The 17500-nt window shown below is 52.9% G+C and overlaps 2 protein-coding genes across 2 annotated transcripts in view; one reads left to right on the plus strand and one right to left on the minus strand.

Moving 5' to 3' along the window:
* The window catches only part of SYN3 (synapsin III), a 278381-nt gene that overhangs the window by 93846 nt on the left and 167035 nt on the right, over positions 1-17500 (minus strand). The gene's annotated exons all lie outside the window — the stretch shown is intronic.
* TIMP3 (TIMP metallopeptidase inhibitor 3) overlaps positions 4101-17500 on the plus strand; it is a 33441-nt gene continuing 20041 nt past the window's right edge. The window contains exon 1 of the mRNA XM_075343798.1: positions 4101-4240. Coding sequence (XP_075199913.1) covers positions 4114-4240 — 127 coding nt within the window. The 5' untranslated portion in view covers positions 4101-4113. The remainder of the gene's footprint in view (positions 4241-17500) is intronic.

Consider the following 17500-nt stretch of genomic DNA (forward strand, 5'->3'; position numbering starts at 1 on the left):
CTATCTATCCCTCTATCTATCCTTCTATCTATCTATCTATCTATCTATCTATCTATCTATCTATCTATCCCTCTATCTATCTATCCCTATATCTATATATCCTTCTATCTATCTATCCCTCTATCTATCCCTCTATCTATCTATCTATCTATCTATCTATCCCTCTATCTATCTATCTATCCCTCTATCTATCTATCTATCTATCTATCTATCTATCTATCTATCTATCTATCTATCTATCTATCTATCCCTCTATCTATCCCTCTATCTATCCTTCTATCTATCTATCCCTCTATCTATCCCTCTATCTATCTATCTATCTATCTATCTCTCTATCTATCTATCCCTCTATCTATCTATATATCTATCTATCCCTCTATCTATCTATATATCTATCTATCCCTCTATCTATCTATCTATCCCTCTATCTATCTATCTATCCTTCTATCTATCTATCCCTCTATCTATCTATCTATCTATCTATCTATCCCTCTATCTATCCCTCTATCTATCTATCCCTCTATCTATCCCTCTATCTATCTATCCCTCTATCTATCTATCCCTCTATCTATCTATCTATCTATCCCTCTATCTATCTATCCCTCTATCTATCTATCCATCTATCTATCCCTCTATCTATCCTTCTATCTATCCCTCTATCTATCCTTCTATCTATCTATCTATCTATCTATCTATCTATCCCTCTATCTATCTATCCCTATATCTATCTATCCTTCTATCTATCTATCCCTCTATCTATCCCTCTATCTATCTATCTATCTATCTATCCCTCTATCTATCTATCTATCCCTCTATCTATCTATCTATCTATCCCTCTATCTATCCCTCTATCTATCCTTCTATCTATCTATCCCTCTATCTATCCCTCTATCTATCTATCTATCTATCTATCTCTCTATCTATCTATCCCTCTATCTATCTATATATCTATCTATCCCTCTATCTATCTATATATCTATCTATCCCTCTATCTATCTATCTATCCCTCTATCTATCTATCCCTCTATCTATCTATCTATCTATCCTTCTATCTATCTATCTATCCCTCTATCTATCTATCTATCTATCCCTCTATCTATCCCTCTATCTATCTATCCCTCTATCTATCCCTCTATCTATCTATCCCTCTATCTATCTATCCCTCTATCTATCTATCTATCTATCCCTCTATCTATCTCTCTATCTCTCTATCTATCTATCCCTCTATCTATCTATCTCTCTATCTCTCTATCTATCTATCTATCTATCTATCTATCCCTCTATCTATCTATCCCTCTATCTATCTATCCCTCTATCTATCTCTCTATCTCTCTATCTATCTATCCATCTATCTATCTATCTATCTATCCCTCTATCTATCCCTCTATCTATCTATCTATCTATCTATCTATCCCTCTATCTATCTATCTATCCCTCTATCTATCTATCTCTCTATCTCTCTATCTATCTATCCATCTATCTATCTATCCCTCTATCTATCCCTCTATCTATCCATCTATCTATCTATCCCTCTATCTATCCCTCTATCTATCTATCTATCTATCTATCTATCTATCTATCTATCTATCTATCTATCCCTCTATCTATCTATCCCCTCTATCTATCTATCCCTCTATCTATCTATCCCTCTATCTATCCCTCTATCTATCTAACTATATATACACACACATACATTTTAGATATATATATAACAAACTCAGCTCTGCTACGTTTGTACATATTCCTGCAAAAAAAAGGTGGGTTTGCAATATCATCTGCAGAGCTGTGCCCTCTGCTACATTTCTGCACCATCTTTCGTAAACCCGGATTACGATCCTATATTTTGTCCCCATGTGACAATCTCTGCTACATCTGTGATACTTTACTTTTTGGCACCCTGCGTTACAGCCGATGTTACATGTTGAAGCAACTGCAGTCCTATGTAAAAAAAAAATGAAAAAAAAAAAAAGTTGTGCCGAATGACATCCTCAGCCCTATTGCACGGTGATGTGGCCAGTGACAGCCTCCGCTCTGCTGCACGGTGGTGTGCCCAGTGACAGCCTCCGCTCTGCTGCACGGTGGTGTGCCCAGTGACAGCCTCCGCTCTGCTGCACGGTGGTGTGCCCAGTGACAGCCTCCGCTCTGCTGCACGGTGGTGTGGCCAGTGACAGCCTCCGCTCTGCTGCACGGTGGTATGGCCAGTGACAGCCTCCGCTCTGCTGCACGGTGGTGTGCCCAGTGACAGCCTCCGCTCTGCTGCACGGTGTGTGCCCAGTGACAGCCTCCGCTCTGCTGCACGGTGGTGTGCCCAGTGACAGCCTCCGCTCTGCTGCACGGTGGTGTGGCCAGTGACAGCCTCCGCTCTGCTGCACGGTGGTATGGCCAGTGACAGCCTCCGCTCTGCTGCACGGTGGTGTGCCCAGTGACAGCCTCCGCTCTGCTGCACGGTGTGTGCCCAGTGACAGCCTCCGCTCTGCTGCACGGTGGTGTGCCCAGTGACAGCCTCCGCTCTGCTGCACGGTGGTGTGCCCAGTGACAGCCTCCGCTCTGCTGCACGGTGGTGTGCCCAGTGACAGCCTCCGCTGGGCTGCACGGTGGTGTGCCCAGTGACAGCCTCCGCTCTGCTGCACGGTGGTGTGCCCAGTGACAGCCTCCGCTCTGCTGGACGGTGGTGTGGCCAGTGACAGCCTCCCCTCTGCTGCACGGTGGTGTGGCCAGTGACAGCCTCCGCTCTGCTGCACGGTGGTGTGGCCAGTGACAGCCTCCGCTCTGCTGCACGGTGGTGTGCCCAGTGACAGCCTCCGCTCTGCTGCACGGTGGTGTGGCCAGTGACAGCCTCCCCTCTGCTGCACGGTGGTGTGGCCAGTGACAGCCTCCACTCTGCTGCACGGTGGTGTGGCCAGTGACAGCCTCCGCTCTGCTGCACGGTGATGTGCCCAGTGACAGCCTCCGCTCTGCTGCACGGTGGTGTGCCCAGTGACAGCCTCCGCTCTGCTGCACGGTGGTGTGCCCAGTGACAGCCTCCGCTCTGCTGCACGGTGTGTGCCCAGTGACAGCCTCCGCTCTGCTGCACGGTGGTGTGCCCAGTGACAGCCTCCACTCTGCTGCACGGTGGTGTGGCCAGTGACAGCCTCCGCTCTGCTGCACGGTGGTGTGCCCAGTGACAGCCTCCGCTCTGCTGCACGGTGATGTGCCCAGTGACAGCCTCCGCTCTGCTGCACGGTGGTGTGCCCAGTGACAGCCTCCGCTCTGCTGCACGGTGGTGTGCCCAGTGACAGCCTCCGCTCTGCTGCACGGTGGTGTGCCCAGTGACAGCCTCCACTCTGCTGCACGGTGGTGTGCCCAGTGACAGCCTCCGCTCTGCTGCACGGTGGTGTGCCCAGTGACAGCCTCCGCTCTGCTGCACGGTGTGTGGCCAGTGACAGCCTCCGCTCTGCTGCACGGTGGTGTGCCCAGTGACAGCCTCCGCTCTGCTGCACGGTGGTGTGCCCAGTGACAGCCTCCGCTCTGCTGCACGGTGGTGTGCCCAGTGACAGCCTCCGCTCTGCTGCACGGTGGTGTGGCCAGTGACAGCCTCCGATCTGCTGCACGGTGGTGTGCCCAGTGACAGCCTCCGCTCTGCTGCACGGTGGTGTGCCCAGTGACAGCCTCCACTCTGCTGCACGGTGGTGTGCCCAGTGACAGCCTCCGCTCTGCTGCACGGTGTGTGCCCAGTGACAGCCTCCGCTCTGCTGCACGGTGGTGTGCCCAGTGACAGCCTCCACTCTGCTGCACGGTGGTGTGGCCAGTGACAGCCTCCGCTCTGCTGCACGGTGTGTGCCCAGTGACAGCCTCCACTCTGCTGCACGGTGTGTGGCTGGCGCAGGGCCCACGCTGCTGCTGCTGGAGGGGGCTGTTGTTTTGGTGATCGCAGCCCCCTCCAGAGGTGCAGAACATTCCCTACTCCCCTAGAAGGGCACAGAGGAGCGCCCCCGCCCCGCACTGCGCTGACAGCGGCCGCCATTGGCCGGGGCTGCAGGGGCCGGGCAGAGGAGGGGCAGCACACAGGCTCTGCTACATATAGACCTGCAGCCACCCGGCGGCAGCCACTGCTCCAGCTCTGCCACCTGCACCATGTCTGCCATTGCCAACCTCATGCTGGTGACCGTGTCCCTGGTGGTCGGAGAGCTCTTGTCCCCGGTGCACGGCTGCACCTGCGCCCCCAGCCACCCCCAGGACGCCTTCTGCAACTCCGACATAGGTAAGTCCCCTACAGAGGGGTGACAGGTCCTCCAGGGCTAAGAAATGGAAGAATGAAAACAAATGCACTCTACTGCTCTCTGTTATCAGCCTCGATACAAGCTGGGGATGATGGAGAAGTTCCCAATAAGCTGGCCCTTTAAGAATTGGGGGGCGCTGTACCCCTTGGTTTTAAGAACTTTTTTGCAGATGGCTCCGCACTCAGGGTCTGAGACTCTTCACATCGCCCCGGTGTAGCAGAGCTGTGTTTGTCATCTCTGGGAAGGGAGGGGGTGCATAACATGTTATGATATCTGTGGTTTTACATGGGACTGCAGGTAGAACGATACAACTCTGCATTACAAAGTCGGCTCTGCTACACCTGTCAGACTCCTTTCCTCCATTGGCTTGCAGCTCTGCTACATCTGTCAGGCTCCCCCCTTTCCTCCATTGACTTCCAGCACATGACAAACGCAGCTCTGCTACATCTGTCTGGCCCCCCCTTTCCTCCATTGACTTGCAGCAAATGACAAACTCAGCCCTGCTATATCTCTCAGGCTCCCCCTTTCCTCCATTGACTTGCAGCAAATGACAAACTCAGCCCTGCTATATCTCTCAGGCTCCCCCCTTTCCTCCATTGACTTGCAGCACATGACAAACTCAGCTCTGCTACATCGGTCAGGCTCCCCCTCTCCTCCATTGACTTGCAGCAAATGACAAACGCAGCTCTGCTACATCTGCCAGGATCTCCCTTTCCTCCGTTGACAGACCTACCAGTGTGCCACATGACAAACTCAGCTCTAAGTGCAAACTTTATGGCTCTATGAAATACATTTCGTGCATATTCTTTGCTATGTAAGAGATGGGAAAGGTCATGATCCTGGAGAACTACAAGTCCCAGCACTTTTTTCTTTCCTAGGTTTGCCATGGATTTTTCTTGTACATAACCAAAAGGATTATTTTTGCAAACTGAGCTGGGTTTGGTGAGATTTGGGGGGACTGGCCCTTTAAATGCTTGGCGTCCCATCGCTGTCGGCACCCAGCTTTCCCAGTGTCCTAGTGCAATGTCTGCCTGTGAAGGGTTAATAATATAAGAGGTGCCTTCCCCCTCCTCTGTAATCTGCACTTCCTCAAGGCTTTGCCTGTGGTTTCTTCAAAAACCTCCATTAACGCCAAGTGCGAGGCGCTGAAGAGGTGCGCTGTCACTTTAAGGGGCTCACTGTTCACATTCACTCATCCAGATATTGGTCATGTCCCCTTTAAGGAATTTGTCATCTGTTCTCCATAGCCATCAATGGGGACAGATGACTCCCAGTGAATGAGAGTGACGGCGCTGATGTCAGGTGTCACCTGCACGGACAAGTACTGGGCATGGAGACGGTACTGATGTCCCTATGATAAACCTCACGGGCACAGAGTGCGGGATGCTGGGAGTTCTGGTCCGGGCCCGTGTGTGCGGGCATACGGCAGATGGCTCCCGGTCTCGGCTTCCAGCATTTTGGCTTTGTCTATTTTTGGTGTCTGTGACCTCCATTCTGAGATCTCTACACAGAGCAGTCACATAAGAGAGCGCAGCTCCGGCCACTGAGCACGGGCGAGGGGCAACCATCTGTCAGGAGGGGGGCGCCGCCAAGTTACCTCCTGTAGTATACTCCAGAGCTGCACTCACTATTCTGCTGCTGCAGTCACTGTGTACATACATCACATTACTGATCCTGAGTCACCTCCTGTATTATACTCCAGAGCTGCACTCACTATTCTGCTGGTGCAGTCACTGTGTACATACATTGCATTACTGATCCTGAGTCACCTCCTGTATTATACTCCAGAGCTGCACTCACTATTCTGCTGGTGCAGTCACTGTGTACATACATTACATTACTGATCCTGAGTTACATCCTGTATTATACCCCAGAGCTGCACTCACTATTCTGCTGGTGCAGTCACTGTGTACATACATTACATTACTGATCCTGAGTTACATCCTGTATTATACCCCAGAGCTGCACTCACTATTCTGCTGCTGCAGTCACTGTGTACATACATTACATTACTGATCCTGAGTTACCTCCTGTATTATACTCCAGAGCTGCACTCACTATTCTGCTGGTGCAGTCACTGTGTACATACATTACATTACTGATCCTGAGTTACATCCTGTATTATACCCCAGAGCTGCACTCACTATTCTGCTGGTGCAGTCACTGTGTACATACATTACATTACTGATCCTGAGTTACCTCCTGTATTATACTCCAGAGCTGCACTCACTATTCTGCTGGTGCAGTCACTGTGTACATACATTACATTACTGATCCTGAGTTACCTCCTGTATTATACTCCAGAGCTGCACTCACTATTCTGCTGGTGCAGTCACTGTGTACATACATTACATTACTAATCCTGAGTTACATCCTGTATTATACTCCAGAGCTGCACTCACTATTCTGCTGGTGCAGTCACAGTGTACATACATTACTGATCCGGAGTTACCTCCTGTATTATACCCCAGAGCTGCACTCACTATTCTGCTGGTGCAGTCACTGTGTACATACATTACATTACTGATCCTGAGTTACATCCTGTATTATACTCCAGAGCTGCATTGACAATTCTGTTTTTTAGTCAGACAGGACTTTACAGGGTTTGGTGTACAGTCAGCTAGAAAAGCTTTGTGCACAAATAAACAGGTAATGTTGCAAGATTTCAACTCTGAAGCCAGCAGAATAGTGAGTGCAGCTCTGGAGTATAATACAGCAGGTAACTTAGGATCGGTAATGTATGTACACAGTGACTGCACCAGCAGAATAGTGAGTGCAGCTCTGGAGGATAATACAGGAGGTAACTCAGGATCAGTAATGTAGTGTATGTACACAGTGACTGCACCAGCAGCATAGTGAGTGCAGCTCTGGAGTATAATACAGGAGGTAACTCAGGATCAGTAATGCAATGTATGTACACAGTGACTGCACCAGCAGAATAGTGAGTGCAGCTCTGGAGTATAATACAGGAGGTAACTCAGGATCAGTAATGCAATGTATGTACACAGTGACTGCACCAGCAGAATAGTGAGTGCAGCTCTGGAGTATAATACAGGAGGTAACTCAGGATCAGTAATGTAATGTATGTACACAGTGACTGCACCAGCAGCATAGTGAGTGCAGCTCTGGAGTATAATGCAGGATGTAGTTTGGTATTGGACCCTGTAGCAGCAGCTGGCGTGCCCCTTCCCCCACACTGCGGGTTTATTGGACAGTTTATGGCAGCACAGTGGTGGATGATTGGGTTTCGGGTACATTAGATGCAGCTGTTGCGGCTGCACGGGGCGACTTTCCTATGGGGACAGGTAGATGACCCGGAGTCACAGGGCGCGGAGCAGACAGCTGAGGATTGTGCTGCGAACAGATGGACGGAGCGACAGGTGCACGGCGAGAATACGGGAACCGGACACAGCAGGGATCAGTATATTACTGCATCACATGTATACGGGTCTGGGGAGTGCTGTATATGGAGTCAGGGGGAGTGCTGTATACGGGGTCTGGGGGAGCGCTGTATACGGGTCAGGGGGAGTGCTGTATACGGAGTCAGGGGGAGTGCTGTATACGGAGTCAGGGGGAGTGCTGTATACGGAGTCAGGGGGAGTGCTGTATACGGAGTCAGGGGGAGTGCTGTATACGGAGTCAGGGGGAGTGCTGTATACGGAGTCAGGGGAAGTGCTGTATACGGGGTCAGGGGAAGCGCTGTATACGGGGTCAGGGGGAGAGCTGTATACGGGGTCAGGGGGAGCGCTGTATACGGGGTCAGGGGGAGCGCTGTATACGGGGTCTGGGGGAGCGCTGTATACGGGTCTGGGGAGTGCTGTATATGGAGTCAGGGGGAGTGCTGTATACGGGGTCTGGGGGAGCGCTGTATACGGGGTCTGGGGGAGCGCTGTATACGGGTCAGGGGGAGCGCTGTATACGGAGTCAGGGGGAGTGCTGTATACGGAGTCAGGGGGAGTGCTGTATACGGAGTCAGGGGGAGTGCTGTATACGGAGTCAGGGGGAGTGCTGTATATGGAGTCAGGGGGAGTGCTGTATACGGGGTCTGGGGGAGCGCTGTATACGGGTCAGGGGGAGCGCTGTATACGGAGTCAGGGGGAGTGCTGTATACGGAGTCAGGGGGAGTGCTGTATACGGAGTCAGGGGAAGTGCTGTATACGGGGTCAGGGGAAGCGCTGTATACGGGGTCAGGGGGAGAGCTGTATACGGGGTCAGGGGGAGCGCTGTATACGGGGTCAGGGGGAGCGCTGTATACGGGGTCTGGGGGAGCGCTGTATACGGGTCTGGGGAGTGCTGTATATGGAGTCAGGGGGAGTGCTGTATACGGGGTCTGGGGGAGCGCTGTATACGGGGTCTGGGGGAGCGCTGTATACGGGTCAGGGGGAGCGCTGTATACGGAGTCAGGGGGAGTGCTGTATACGGAGTCAGGGGGAGTGCTGTATACGGAGTCAGGGGGAGTGCTGTATACGGGATCAGGGGGAGTGCTGTATATGGAGTCAGGGGGAGTGCTGTATACGGGTCAGGGGGAGTGCTGTATATGGAGTCAGGGGGAGTGCTGTATATGGAGTCAGGGGGAGTGCTGTATACGGAGTCAGGGGGAGTGCTGTATACGGAGTCAGGGGGAGTGCTGTATACGGAGTCAGGGGGAGTGCTGTATACGGAGTCAGGGGGAGTGCTGTATACGGAGTCAGGGGGAGTGCTGTATACGGGTCAGGGGGAGTGCTGTATATGGAGTCAGGGGGAGTGCTGTATACGGAGTCAGGGGGAGTGCTGTATACGGAGTCAGGGGGAGTGCTGTATACGGAGTCAGGGGGAGTGCTGTATACGGAGTCAGGGGGAGTGCTGTATATGGAGTCAGGGGGAGGGCTGTATACGGGTCAGGGGGAGTGCTGTATATGGAGTCAGGGGGAGTGCTGTATACGGAGTCAGGGGGAGTGCTGTATACGGAGTCAGGGGGAGTGCTGTATACGGAGTCAGGGGGAGTGCTGTATACGGAGTCAGGGGGAGTGCTGTATACGGAGTCAGGGGGAGTGCTGTATACGGAGTCAGGGGGAGTGCTGTATACGGAGTCAGGGGGAGTGCTGTATACGGAGTCAGGGGGAGTGCTGTATACGGAGTCAGGGGGAGTGCTGTATACGGAGTCAGGGGGAGTGCTGTATACGGAGTCAGGGGGAGTGCTGTATACGGAGTCAGGGGGAGTGCTGTATACGGAGTCAGGGGGAGTGCTGTATACGGAGTCAGGGGGAGTGCTGTATACGGAGTCAGGGGGAGTGCTGTATACGGAGTCAGGGGGAGTGCTGTATACGGAGTCAGGGGGAGTGCTGTATACGGAGTCAGGGGGAGTGCTGTATACGGAGTCAGGGGGAGTGCTGTATACGGAGTCAGGGGGAGTGCTGTATACGGAGTCAGGGGGAGTGCTGTATACGGAGTCAGGGGGAGTGCTGTATACGGAGTCAGGGGGAGTGCTGTATACGGAGTCAGGGGGAGTGCTGTATATGGAGTCAGGGGGAGTGCTGTATACGAGGTCAGGGGGAGGGCTGTATACGGGGTCAGGGGGAGGGCTGTATACGGGGTCAGGGGGAGGGCTGTATACGGGGTCAGGGGGAGGGCTGTATACGGGGTCAGGGGGAGGGCTGTATACGGAGTCAGGGGGAGCGCTGTATACGGAGTCAGGGGGGGCTGTATACGGGGTCAGGGGGAGCGTTGTATACGGGTCAGGGGGAGGGCTGTATACAGGGTCAGGGGGAGGGCTGTATACGAGGTCAGGGGGAGGGCTGTATACGGGGTCAGGGGGAGGGCTGTATACGGGGTCAGGGGGAGGGCTGTATACGGGGTCAGGGGGAGGGCTGTATACGGGGTCAGGGGGAGGGCTGTATACGGGTCTGGTGGGAGCGCTGTATACGGGTCTGGTGGGAGCGCTGTATACGGTCGGGGGGGCGCTGTATACGGTCAGGGGTAGTGGTGTATACGGGTCTGGTGGGAGTGGTGTATATGGGTCTGATGGGAGTGCTGTATACGGTCGGGGGGGTGCTGTATACGGTCAGGGGTAGTGGTGTATACGGGTCTGGTGGGAGCGGTGTATACGGGTCTGGTGGGAGTGCTGTATACGGTCGGGGGGGTGCTGTATACAGGTCAGGGGTAGTGGTGTATACGGGTCTGGTGGGAGCGCTGTATACGGGTCTGGTGGGAGCGCTGTATACGGTCAGGGGTAGTGGTGTATACGGGTCTGGTGGGAGCGCTGTATACGGGTCTGGTGGGAGCGCTGTATACGGGTCTGGTGGGAGCGCTGTATACGGTCGGGGGGTGCTGTATACGGTCAGGGGTAGTGGTGTATACGGGTCTGGTGGGAGTGGTGTATACGGGTCTGGTGGGAGTGCTGTATACGGTCGGGGGGGTGCTGTATACAGGTCAGGGGTAGTGGTGTATACGGGTCTGGTGGGAGCGCTGTATACGGGTCTGGTGGGAGTGCTGTATACGGTCGGGGGGGTGCTGTATACAGGTCAGGGGTAGTGGTGTATACGGGTCTGGTGGGAGCGCTGTATACGGGTCTGGTGGGAGTGCTGTATACGGTCAGGGGTAGTGGTGTATACGGGTCTGGTGGGAGCGCTGTATACGGGTCTGGTGGGAGCGCTGTATACGGGTCTGGTGGGAGTGCTGTATACGGTCGGGGGGTGCTGTATACGGTCAGGGGTAGTGGTGTATACGGGTCTGGTGGGAGCGGTGTATACGGTCGGGGGGTGCTGTATACGGTCAGGGGTAGTGGTGTATACGGTCGGGGGGTGCTGTATACGGTCAGGGGTAGTGGTGTATACGGGTCTGGTGGGAGCGGTGTATACGGGTCTGGTGGGAGTGCTGTATACGGTTGGGGGGTGCTGTATATGGGTCAGGGGTAGTGGTGTATACTGTCACCTCCCTCCGTATCTTCCAGACTCTGGCCCCCTCCCCCGCTTCCCCCCGCTTTTTTCCTGGGGATTCAGTGGTTTTTGCCGCCGCTGGAACGTCAGGAACTAAAGTGGGAAACCCAAGAAGATGAATCCGCAGCGTCCGGAGATCTCACCGGTGATTGGTCGGCGGCCGGTGTGACTCCTCCCCGCGGGGGAAACGTCAGCCCCGGAGGGCGGTTTTTACTTTTTTTTTTAAAGATAACAAATATTTTTTTTAATGTAAATTTAAATTGGCTTAATTTTTTTTTTTCAAAAGCAGAAAACGGCGTCTGAGAAATGTGACTTCCAAAAAGTGAGTTTGTGGGGTCCTGTTGGTGGGATGCGCGGACCCCGGGCGTGACCCTCCGGAGCTGTCACAGACGGGAGAGCGTCCTCCATTCAGGACATTTGTCCAATGTCATCTGCCAAAAGGAGCGGGGGAGGGGAAGCGACAACTGACAACGTTATACAAGAATAGGAGCAAAGCCCAAAATCTTTTTCGGGCGCTGTCGTCACTTTTTGTTTTTTGATGGTGGGTGGCCGGACGCGTGACCCCAATCCTGGGGGAGGACTGTGCGGTGACACCGACAGGAATGGAGGCGGCAGATGGCTCCACACTACAATGACAAGGTGACGACAAGACCCCAATATATACATCCCCCACTAAGGACAAAGCGAAGAGCAAACCGCACAGGACGGCACCGCACACACAGCACTGCTACATCTGTGCTAGGAGAGTGCGAGACATCCAACATCCACTGATTACATCCTGTATATACTCCAGAGCTGCACTCACTATTCTGCTGGTGCAGTCACTGTGTACATACATTACTGATCCTGAGTTACCTCCTGTATTATACTCCAGAGCTGCACTCACTATTCTGCTGGTGCAGTCACTGTGTACATACATTACATTACTGATCCTGAGTTACCTCCTGTATTATACTCCAGAGCTGCACTCACTATTCTGCCGGTGCAGTCACTGTGTACATACATTACATTACTGATCCTGAGTTACCTCCTGTATTATACTCCAGAGCTGCACTCACTATTCTGCCGGTGCAGTCACTGTGTACATACATTACATTACTGATCCTGAGTTACCTCCTATATTATACTCCAGAGCTGAGCACAGTGACTGCACCAGCAGAATAGTGAGTGCAGCTCTGGAGTAAAATGTAAAAGTGTAAGATAATAATAGTGTCACTGTCTCCTGAATTTGCACATCTTCGTATCTATGCTAAAAACGTAAGATGTTATCTAGGCTGATTTGCAGTTCAGGTGCCGGGGAAAGCTGGGTGGCTGCGGGGAAAGCTGGGTGGCTGCGGGGAAAGCTGGGTGGCTGCGGGGAAAGCTGGGTGGCTGCGGGGAAAGCTGGGTGGCTGCGGGGAAAGCTGGGTGGCTGCGGGGAAAGCTGGGTGGCTGCGGGGAAAGCTGGGTGGCTGCGGGGAAAGCTGGGTGGCAGCGGTGATGGAGGTGACTCGGCCTTCACCTTTTGCTCAGTTTATTCTGAGCCTTCAGATTTGGCTTTTCCTTCAGTGAAATATTCTGCATCTGATAAAGCGGCGCTGCTTTGTGCAGAGCAGGGCGGACCCCGGAGCTGACATGTGCATTGGTGGTCCTATGTATTCTAACCCCTCTGAATGATTAATGACGCCCGCACTGACCATAGAGCAGAGTACAGGGTGTGACAGGCGCTGAACTATTGCACTTGTGCCATTCACACACTTCCTGAGGTCACAGGAGCATAAATCATGCTGCAGACAAACGCCCCTTCCCCAGAATAACACAACTGAGGGCCAAGGCTCTGGAGAATGCTGCATGTAAAGGAAACGCCGCTCAAAACTGAACTCGCAGGGGCGCAGTGTTCTGACTCCACCAGCAGAACAGTGAGTGCAGCTCTGGAGTATAATACAGGAGGTAACTTAGGATCAGTAATATAATGTATGTACACAGTTATTGCACCAGCAGAATAGTGAGTGCAGCTCTGGAGTATAATACAGGAGGTAAGTCAGGATCAGTAATGTAATGTATGTACACAGTGACTGCACCAGCAGAATAGTGAGTGCAGCTCTGGAGTATAATACAGGAGGTAACTCAGGATCAGTAATGTATGTACACAGTGACTGCCCCAGCAGAATAGTGAGTGCAGCTCTGGAGTATAATACAGGAGGTAACTCAGGATCAGTGATGTAATGTATGTACACAGTGACTGCCCCAGCAGAATAGTGAGTGCAGCTCTGGAGTATAATACAGGAGGTAACTCAGGATCAGTGATGTATAGTGGGTATTGGGGCGGTAGTTTTGACGTGCACAGGTTTTCCGCGTCTCCTACTTTTGGCACCGGTAAAAGAATAGAATGTTATATGTGAGGAATGCGGAGTGTTACTTAACGTCTTAGTGAGGAATGTGGATTCCGGCTCCGTGAGTCAGCGAGGATCTACTTAAATCAGGAATTCTGTCCCCCGGGGAGTCTTACAGAGGCTTGTCACTGGAAGCTGTGTGCTTAACCTCCAGGAGGGTCACTGTAAGACCCCTGAATACCTGGCCTTATCTCTCCTTTTGGTCCAAGTTCAAGTCTCTCTATTAACCCTTTACCCACCCGGTGAGTGTACGATGAATGCGCAGTGGGTCTTGCGTATCTTTTCATTGACCTCACCTATGGGCGATATACTTCCTGGCACTGTATGGCACTATTAAGTGTCCAATTTGAGTTTTCTGGCAGTGAATGGCACTGCTATGTACACAGCATCCTCTGTATTATGTGCTCACTGTATGGCACTATTATGCAGGTACTATATGGCGGTATTATTTGGACACTATCAATCACGATTATCAAGGTACAAAAGACAGTATAAGTGGGAGCTTTATGACACTTTTATGTTCCAGTTGTAAAACACAATATGGCGGTTTTATTTCTGTACCTTATTGCACTACGGCAGTGTTATTCGGGCACGGTAGGTCAAGGTAATGCAGTGATATAATAATATGGCAGTATTACGAGGACGCCATGTCAGTGTTATAAAGGTACAATATTGCAGCTTTATTTTGGGGACTTTAAAACGTTTTTATGTTATACAGACACCATATAGCAGTAATACTTGTGCACTTAATTGTACTTTTACGAACTAACTGGAAGGCCTTCTGTTATCATTACCATATGGCGGTATTCACGGTTATGAAGTTACAAAATGGTAATATTATTTGGGTACTTTATAACTCAAGTGCTGGCAGTAAGACACAATATAGTAGTAATATTTGAGTAATTTATAGCACTATGACAGTATTATTTCAGCACTACAGGTCACTGTTATGTAGGTATAATATTACATCATTAAGAGGACTTTATAAGTCAGTGTTATAAAGGTACAATATGGCAGAATTATTATGTACTAACTGTATTGCGCCATTATATAAACACCATATAGCAGTAATATTTAAATACTTTATGTTTGGCTCATGAAAGAGCAGTAAAGTATTATTATATAGTCACAATATGGCAGTATTACACATCACTTTAGGTTGATATGAAGTTACAGGGTGGCAGTATTATATATGTATGTTATATCACTTATAAGGTGTGGTTATACAGACACAAGGGGCAAAACGATCGCGGTTGCAGGGGTCACAATTTTGACCAGGCCTGGGGGTTCAGGGGGCCCAAGAACCTCGGCCAGTGGGGCACCGCCAATGGCTGCAGGCCACGTGACCGCAGGAGGGCCTGGTGCCAGCGCTGGCATTGGCCCCCCGCCGAGGACAGACACAATATGGCAGCATCACTGGTCACTGCTATGTGTTCACTATTGTGTGGACACTGTAGATCGCCATTGTACCCCTTCAGTATTGGGGCGGTACAGGTTTAAACCATTGTGGGACTATTAATGATGGAGACCCCCTATGAGTCGCATACCTTTCAGCTCGTTGATGGGTGAACTGCCTATTGAGCAGCCTATAAGTCATGTATGGCTTCCTGACCTCTCCCCAGAGCGGCCCATGTGAACCGCTTCACCGAGCTCTTCCGCTTTGGAATCCGCTCGCGGTATCATCAGTCCCCGGTCTTGGATCCCATCAACCCCAGGAAATGGGCACGAAACGTTCCCGAAAAGTCAGAATTTTAATTAGCGGTGAAGGGTTTAGAAATGAAGTCATGCATGGGGGGCTGGGTGTCACTCAGGGGCTCCCCCCGCAGCAGTGCTGGGTGTCACTCAGGGGCTCCCCCGCAGCGGTGCTGGGTGTCACTCAGGGGCTCCCCCCGCAGCAGTGCTGGGTGTCACTCAGGGGCTCCCCCCGCAGCAGTGCTGGGTGTCACTCAGGGGGTCCCCCCCCCCCCCCCGCAGCGGTGCTGGGTGTCACTCAGGGGCTCCCCCCGCAGCAGTGCTGGGTGTCACTCAGGGGCTCCCCCCGCAGCGGTGCTGGGTGTCACTCAGGGGCTCCCCCCGCAGCGGTGCTGGGTGTCACTCAGGGGCTCCCCCCGCAGCGGTGCTGGGTGTCACTCAGGGGCTCCCCCCGCAGCAGTGCTGGGTGTCACTCAGGGGCTCCCCCGCAGCGGTGCTGGGTGTCACTCAGGGGCTCCCCCGCAGCAGTGCTGGGTGTCACTCAGGGGGTCCCCCCCCCCCCCCCCCGCAGCGGTGCTGGGTGTCACTCAGGGGCTCCCCCCTCAGCGGTGCTGGGTGTCACTCAGGGCTCCCCCCGCAGCGGTGCTGGGTGTCACTCAGGGGCTCCCCCCGCAGCGGTGCTGGGTGTCACTCAGGGGGTCCCCCCGCAGTGCTGGGTGTCACTCAGGGGGTCCCCCCCGCAGCAGTGCTGGGTGTCACTCAGGGGGTCCCCCCCGCAGCAGTGCTGGGTGTCACTCAGGGGGTCCCCCCGCAGCAGTGCTGGGTGTCACTCAGGGGGTCCCCCCGCAGCAGTGCTGGGTGTCACTCAGGGGCTCCCCCCGCAGCGGTGCTGGGTGTCACTCAGGGGGTCCCCCCGCAGTGCTGGGTGTCACTCAGGGGGTCCCCCCCGCAGCAGTGCTGGGTGTCACTCAGGGGCTCCCCCCGCAGCGGTGCAGGGTGTCACTCAGAGGCTCCCCCCGCAGCGGTGCAGGGTGTCACTCAGAGGCTCCCCCCGCAGCGGTGCTGGGTGTCACTCAGGGGGTCCCCCCGCAGCGGTGCTGGGTGTCACTCAGGGGGTCCCCCCGCAGCGGTGCTGGGTGTCACTCAGGGGCTCCCCCCGCAGCGGTGCTGGGTGTCACTCAGGGGCTCCCCCCGCAGCGGTGCTGGGTGTCACTCAGGGGCTCCCCCCGCAGCGGTGCTGGGTGTCACTCAGGGGCTCCCCCCGCAGCGGTGCTGGGTGTCACTCAGGGGCTCCCCCCGCAGCGGTGCTGGGTGTCACTCAGGGGCTCCCCCCGCAGCGGTGCTGGGTGTCACTCAGGGGTCCCCCCCCCCCCGCAGCGGTGCCATGACAGTATTATAATGCTTTGTCTTCCCGCTATTTTTCTGCCATTTGTGTGATTTCTGTCCTTCGCCCCTCGTCGTCTTCCTCTTCAGCTGGACGGGGCGTGACTGTTATTGCCAGAGGAAGACGTATATCAGCACTTGGAAGTAATTGTCTGCGCGGAGGAAACGGGCGGCCATCGTGTTCTCACGTCCAGACAGATGTGCGCCAAAAATATACCATTTTTTGTATGGGTTATTTTTTTGGTAATGCGCCTCATACGCTGTGGGGGTGTAATGGCGCCTGATTATTGCCGCATATATGGGAAATCAATCGTATGTTAGATTTAGTGTCCCTCAGTGAAGGAGCTGTTCACATTGGCGCCATTACTTCCATTCTTACAGAATCCATGACACAGACCTTCTAGTCATCCTCTTATTTTTAGACCTTTTTTAAAGGGGTTGTCCAGCACCTCTCACCTCAGACGGTTGCCTTGGCAACTGCCTCACCCAGCATGGAGCAGAAATAAGCAGCTGTACCACTCCTTTAATTCTGACAGGAGACAACCAATATGGCCGCCACAGAACTTGTTGTTCAGCTCCTGATCAGTTCTCATGTCATGGCTTATTAGCCATCCAGAGTGACCACCCCATTACATAGAAAAGCCTCAGGACAATGGATGATGCGTCTCCACAATGGAGTGGGACCGATCTGGTTTAATAAGTGAACCCTGGATGTCCGGAGTCCACACACGGCCATTATAACCACTGCCTCATATATACCAGGCAAGGTAAACAAAGAGGGGAGAAGTTGCCCATAGCAACCAATCAGATCACTCCTTACATTTTCAAATCAGCACTGCAAAGATGTAAGCTGCAATGTGATTGGTTGCTATGTGACGTG

Source organism: Anomaloglossus baeobatrachus, chromosome 4 (genome assembly GCF_048569485.1).
Source record: "Anomaloglossus baeobatrachus isolate aAnoBae1 chromosome 4, aAnoBae1.hap1, whole genome shotgun sequence".
NCBI classification, from domain to species: Eukaryota; Metazoa; Chordata; class Amphibia; order Anura; family Aromobatidae; genus Anomaloglossus; species Anomaloglossus baeobatrachus.